Source organism: Parathielavia appendiculata, assembly GCF_033297405.1.
Source record: "Parathielavia appendiculata strain CBS 731.68 unplaced genomic scaffold N657scaffold_15, whole genome shotgun sequence".
NCBI classification, from domain to species: Eukaryota; Fungi; Ascomycota; class Sordariomycetes; order Sordariales; family Chaetomiaceae; genus Parathielavia; species Parathielavia appendiculata.
This window is the reverse complement of record NW_026944234.1, coordinates 345,642-351,641: the sequence shown is the minus strand read 5'-3', so window position 1 is coordinate 351,641 and position 6,000 is coordinate 345,642. Positions and strand designations below refer to the sequence as shown.

General features: G+C 58.3%; 4 protein-coding genes across 4 annotated transcripts in view; 2 read left to right on the top strand and 2 right to left on the bottom strand.

Annotated features, from left to right (window-relative positions):
- The window catches only part of N657DRAFT_636413 (uncharacterized protein), a gene marked incomplete at both ends in the record, with an annotated part of 1,362 nt that extends 1,140 nt beyond the window's left edge, over positions 1–222 (top strand). Inside the window, one exon of the mRNA XM_062791422.1 lies at positions 119–222. Within this exon, the coding sequence (XP_062644472.1) occupies positions 119–222 (104 nt within the window). The remainder of the gene's footprint in view (positions 1–118) is intronic.
- Positions 223–1,049: 827 nt separating this feature from the next.
- N657DRAFT_556553 (uncharacterized protein) lies at positions 1,050–1,943 on the top strand (the record flags this gene model as incomplete). The annotated part of the gene is made up of 1 exon (XM_062787944.1): positions 1,050–1,943. A coding segment is annotated over one exon (894 nt), but the record flags the coding sequence as incomplete, so codon positions are not given.
- Positions 1,944–2,396: 453 nt separating this feature from the next.
- On the bottom strand, positions 2,397–3,737 carry N657DRAFT_579234 (FAD/NAD(P)-binding domain-containing protein; the record flags this gene model as incomplete). The annotated part of the gene is made up of 1 exon (XM_062789368.1): positions 2,397–3,737. The coding sequence occupies one exon, from the start codon at positions 3,735–3,737 to the stop codon at positions 2,397–2,399; it is 1,341 nt and encodes a 446-aa protein (XP_062644470.1).
- A 1,276-nt stretch (positions 3,738–5,013) lies between these two features.
- Positions 5,014–5,814, bottom strand: N657DRAFT_552312 (lytic polysaccharide monooxygenase; the record flags this gene model as incomplete). Its single annotated transcript, XM_062787912.1, has 1 exon — positions 5,014–5,814. A coding segment is annotated over one exon (801 nt), but the record flags the coding sequence as incomplete, so codon positions are not given.
- Between the last annotated feature and the right edge of the window lie 186 nt (positions 5,815–6,000).

Sequence of the window (6,000 nt, the reverse complement as noted above, 5' to 3'; positions counted from 1 at the left end):
GAGAAGAAGGGTGATGAGAAGAAGGGTGATGAGAAGAAGGGTGATGAGAAGAAGGGTGATGAGAAGAAGGGTGATGAGAAGAAGGGTGACGAGAAGAAGGGTGGCGACAAGAACTCAGAGGACAAAAGCGAGGGCCAAAAGGAAGACCGGGAGAGGAAGGAAGGCGGTGCTCGGTCCCCAAACAATGAGGGCTCTGGAGCTAAGGAGAACGAAAGGAGTTAGAGAAATTGCGGCTGGTTGAAGTGTAGGCGACCCCAATCTTCTTTCTACGAGCGGAGTGGCTAGACTTAGTACCCGAGCTTCTGCAATTCTTCCATTTCCGTTGTCGTTCGCACGTTTTCTTTCTTTCTCACGTCGATACCCGGCATCCACGGCAGGGAACACAATAATACGGTGTTTCATTGGCTGGGGGGGTGGTGGAATGGAGCTACGGATAATCATTGTGTCACTTCATTTTGGCAGCACCCTTCTCTCACCAGCCAACGGACATTCAACTTAACGAGGCCAGAGAGCCACGGGTTCCGTGACCAGTTGGCAGCAAATCACTTCTTACCACGGTTCAGTCGCGGAAAGGGCCTCTTGATGCCAGTTTTGCCAACCAAGTGCCTGGATGTTGCAACGGAAGCATCGGAAGGGCTTGATGGGAATGGCAGACCGCACCTGGCAAGGATGTGTTTTACACAGCCTACTAATAAAGGGAAGGACCTTTGCACCGCATGGCAATGCTCTGGCAGGAAAGCATGACCCGGACAATGAAGCAGGCGTATTCAATCTTAGTCAACTCAGCTTCCGATGTACCTCCCCCGTTCTCTTCATCAGTTATGCTGCCACAGATTCGGGCGTTATTAGTGATTTGGGGTACTGCCTGGCAGTATCAAAATACGCCTTTTTCGACTACTCCTACTTCCAATTACGATACTGTTTGCTTCCAAGCTCCCTACAGCAACTAGCCTACCTTAACCAACAGTATCCGACTCGAGAGGGAGCGCGATTCAGACCCAGATATGTTTCGATTGCTGGGCATGGCCCAGAGCAGCCCAAGGCAGGACCCCCTTTCAATTCCTGGCCCTTACGGCTTGCCGGTACGCTTCGCGGTGCGCCTTGCTGGGACAAAGGGCTTCAAAATTTACGGCGCCAGCCCCAAGGAGCCCCTCCACTACATCGAGAGCCATACCCGGCACCTGATTCTGCACGACACTGGCCACAAGAAGGACAAGAGCCCGCCCCTTGTGTCGATCCAGTCGAACTGGCCGTCCTGGTCCATACGCCCGATCGACAACGACGTCCCCGCCTTCACCATCACAGTATACAACAATGACAGCATCAATGCCGATTCCAGCGCGGAGAACGCCATCGGCCAAACCACCGCCGACAACCTGACGATCAACGCTGATGACGCCAGTGGCGAAGTTGAAAGCAGCGGCTTCAAAAACGACCTGAAAATCAGCCTGGACCATACTCGCTGTCGTCCAGTCACCTTCCAGTTCCAAGTTCCCATCCCGGACCCCAACGACGGCACCATCACGACCCTCGAGACCTTCGAATGGCGCCGCGCCCCGCACACCTGCCATGAGACCCGCAGCATCCGCAAGAAGACGCTCCCGTTCACCGAAACCGGCGACGAGCGCCCGCCCGAGGAGAAGTTCGTCTACGCGCCCTCGGGCTCCATTCTCGTGCGCCTGAACAGCCACAGCAACAACAACCCTCAGCCACGCACCACCTCGCCAGGTAGCAACAACAACACACAGCCGGTGGGCTTCACCCCGCAGGGCGAGCAGATCGTGGCGTCGGTCACCAACTCGCGCGACTACCGGGCATGGTACTACTTCCAGTTTTGGGGCGCTGGCGCGACGGGGGAGCTGGGCGAGGTGTTTACACGCGCGGCCGTTACTAGCGGCCTGGTGGTGTGGCAGGACGAGGCGGACGAGCAGGCCCGGCGGAGGAAGGCCGGCCCCACGGGGGTCTGGGATAATGTGGCAGGGCGGGAGGTGCATGGGGTGACTCCCGTTAAGGCGTTTGGCGTGCCGAGGAGGGGGGACTCGGGCGCCGAAGGGTCGACCAAGTTTGGAATTCGGGGGGTTCACTTTGTTCAGCATGGGGATTTTGGGCCGGGGCATCTTGCGGTGCAGTGTGGGAGGCTGTAGAGCTTAGGCACGCTGGTGATGCAAGCGAGATGATGTTCCGCTTGTGTCATTCGCTTCTCCTTGAGTCCTAGAAAGTCAGTCAACTGCCAGTTTGTAGCCTAGAAATTGAATCCTTTTGCTCATTTCTTACTAGTTAGTAGGAGTGGCATTGATTTCACTAGGTATTTTACATTGGTTAGGGCCGCATTGTCCCTTCCCCTTTTGAATGAGGATCAACATGCTCGAATACCTAGGTACCGTCCAATCTGTGGCTCATTCCTTTGGCGCCGGCAACTCGGGGTAGTCTGGCAGCTTCCACGACCCCGTGTCGTCGGACATGAACAAGGTGGCGAGCCGGTCAAGCCGCAAGACGGTAAACAGCCAAAACGCCCAATGGAAGAAGCTGATGACCCAGGCGCTCTCTGGCAGTATGAACCTGGCAATACGCCTGACGGGAATGTCGTGGATCGTCTTCACAAACGGCCGCAGCGTCGTCTCGTATGCCGCCAGCGCCACGGGGAGGTTGTCCCACGGGTTCACGACCTCTCCCTGCGCGCCCTTCCCACAGGCACGGGCAATCTCGCCGGCCAGGACATAGGCCCCGATCAGCGCCATCGAGGTTCCCTGGCCAGTGAGGGGCGCTGGGCAGAAGGCTGCGTCCCCGAGAAGCACGAACCTGCCCTCAGACCACCTGTCAATCTTGACCTGGGCAAACTCCTGTGTGTAGAAGTCGTCTGCCTGCGGCGAACTGAGCCCGTCGGTAATTCTGCGCACTCCCCACGCATCGAGCATGTCGCGCCTGAAGATGTTGGCCCACGCCTCCTTCTGCTCCGCCACGGTGCCGTGCTTGAGAGCCCGTTTCAGCTCGGGGTCGTCCCCAGCATACCCCAACTCAACCCTGAGACAGTCCTCTCTATCCCTCCGCGTCATGATATACCTCCGCCCAGGGAAATGGCACCAGTTCGCAGCCGGTCCATCCCCCTCCTCCGGCGGGATCGTAAACAACGCGCACGCCATGCCCACCGGAGCCAGCCCGTCCTTGCTCCCACCCCCAAACATCGCCCTCCTCACCCTCGACCCAATCCCATCGCACCCCACAACTAAATCATACTCGCCCTCACTCCCATCCGACAACCTAACTCTCACGGCGCCCTTCCCATCGCCAGGCTGCCGCTCCAACCCCTCCACCGTCGTCCCGAACACAAACCTCACGCTTTCCTCCCCCAACGCCTCACAAGCCTCATACAACACATCGCATAGATCCCCGCGCATGATCTCCCACTCGGCCGAAAAAGTCTGCGCCCCCCGGCCGGACTTGTTGCTCGCCAGGTACGCCTGCAGCTTCCCCCTCCTATCGAGCATGCGCACGCCGGGCTCGTCGACCAGCCGGGCGCGGACGGCGCGCTCGATGCCCAGCTTGCGCATCGCGGCGACCCCCTGGCCGCGCAGGTCGATTTGTTGACCTATGTTGTTGCGGGATCGCGGACGGCGCTCCACGATGGTGATATTGCATTGCAGGGGCGGCGGGAGGCGGGAGAGGTGCAGGGCGAGGGCTGGGCCGGCGACGCCCGCGCCTGAGATGAGGACGCGGAGGGGACGCGGAGGGGGCGTCATTGGACTGTTGGAGTAGATGGATTTGAGGCGTGATCCGGTGGAATATGGGGAGGTAGTGGTGATGGTAGCTGTTGAGGTCAAGTCTCTCAACGGGTCAGAGACATATGGACACCAATATATGTTAGGTAAGGTAACTATGTGAATATAACTGTTTGGTCAGGTTTGGTGTTGTTGGCCTCACGGTCGTGCCAAGCCCTGTCCTGGCCCTTTATTCGTGTAAGCCCATGCTTCCAAGGCACACTCCGCATGGCGACGCGAGGCAGCCTCAGACTCGATTGTCCGAGGGAGTCGGAGCAGTCCTCGTTCTCCAGCCAGTGCGGGTTCACCGACTTAGATTGCCAAGATTGTGGCGGCGCAGCCAGGTAGACTCCTGTTGGCAGCTGGTACTCGAAACACATGCCGAATTAGGCCGGGGCCACGCAAGCAGCCCGGCGGTGCCGGGAAATATCGAACCGCAACTCCTTTCACATGAATACTACTAACTGATTTGGGACCCCGGGACTTCAACCTGCTGAAGCATTCAGTTAGAATGACAGAAGTCTCGTCCTTAACAAAGTCCATCCCGCCTGTTGATTGCTTTATCGTTAGAAAGAGAGGCTTGAATGACTGCTAGGTGGACGTGCGACATGCCTCTCGTACGGGAGTCAGAAAGTACCATGCAGTACCAGTGTCCAAGATGTTGTGTGGGCTGGCACGCAATTCTCGCGATGGAGAAGGCGTGTGTCAGGTAAGTGATGTGATGTGCTTCGGGCCCCCCTGGGGAGTTCCGCTGTGAGTAATATATACAGCTGGCCTGCAACCGCTTGCTGCCTACAAGTTATGTGCAAAATACAGAAATGAAGAAGAGAAATGTTCTAAATACACCTGCAAACCTCCAGTCTTTGAAGGAACAGCGTTGCTCGCAAAGTCTTGCCGTCCAACGCTCGTTGACGTTGAGTGACTGCTTCAACCTCCCTACCAACCTCAAGCAGTTGCATCCTGCACAGAGCTGACATGGCACAATAGGTACCTAACCATAGCACGTTTACTGCAGGCCAGCCCTGGCGTCAACCCCGGCAGCAAGGACCGAGGCAGCACGCCGGGGGAAACGCTGGCAGCCACTGCCCTTGCTAGGCTGAACCGAAGGAGTAGGCGTGGAAACCGGCGTGGAAACCGGCGTGGCCGTGACTGCGGGGAGGACAACGGAGACAGGGCGGGACGCAGAGGGCGACGGTGCCAGAGAAGTCGACGATGGAGCACGGCTGATGCTGCTGCTACCGCCGCCGTTTCCGTTCGAAGCTGGGCTTGAGCCACCCGGAACTGTCTGGAGCTTGTCGCCGCCAGCACCGTTGGCCGACCCGCGAATGGTGCCGCCGGGAATCACGTCTGGACCCGGAGCCACGGGGTACGAGGTGGAACGGCCCCAGAGGCTAAAGTTGAGGGGCCCGTCGGTCGGCTGGTAAGCGCCGGGGAACTTGACCGACTTGCCGGGCATGCTGGTGGCCGTGTTGCCCGTGACATGAATCTGGGCGCAGGCGACATAGAACTCGGCCTGGCCGTCGTGCGCCCCGTGTAGGCCGATGTGCTCGCCGCGGAGGAGGTACTGGCCGTTGGGGATGGTGGACGGGATGACGGCCCAGACGTTATTCTCGCCCCAGCTGCACCAGGCGTTGGTCCGGAAGCTCTCGGCGGAGCCCTGGCGGCACACTAGGGACTGGTGGATCTTGTACCAGTCGTTGCCCTTGTCCGTCTTTGCGTTGGTGACGGGCGAGATGTAGATCTGCGACGGGCCCGGGTGCTGAATCGCGTTGGCGCCAAAAGCCTGGCGAAGCCCTATCTTGTCCCCGGCTTTGACCGTGATCACCTGAGCAGCCCCCGTGGCGCCCTTGTTGCACGAGAAGTCGGCATCGAGCGGCGAAATGGAACCCGAAGGCGCATTTTTGAACTTGATGGGCATATAGCCATTCGTGTGCTTCCGGATGTATGTATTATCTCCGCCGACCTGCTTATCATTGACCAGGAGCTTATCAAAAGTGTAGTGCGCAGTGGCGGTTGAGACGAGGCCGAGGATGGCCGCAAGGGTGCCTGTGGTCTTCATGTTGGAGAGTTCGGGTGCTTGAAGATGGAGTCTCGAGTGAATAGCGACTGTGATTCAACAAGCAACTCTGAATCGTATAATGGTTGGGGAAAACGAACGGACGTCAAGTCGATGCGCTAATGAAGAGAACGGAATGGCAGGTGATCTTGTCGAAAGATCAAAACGAAGGGAAGGCCGGTGATGGCA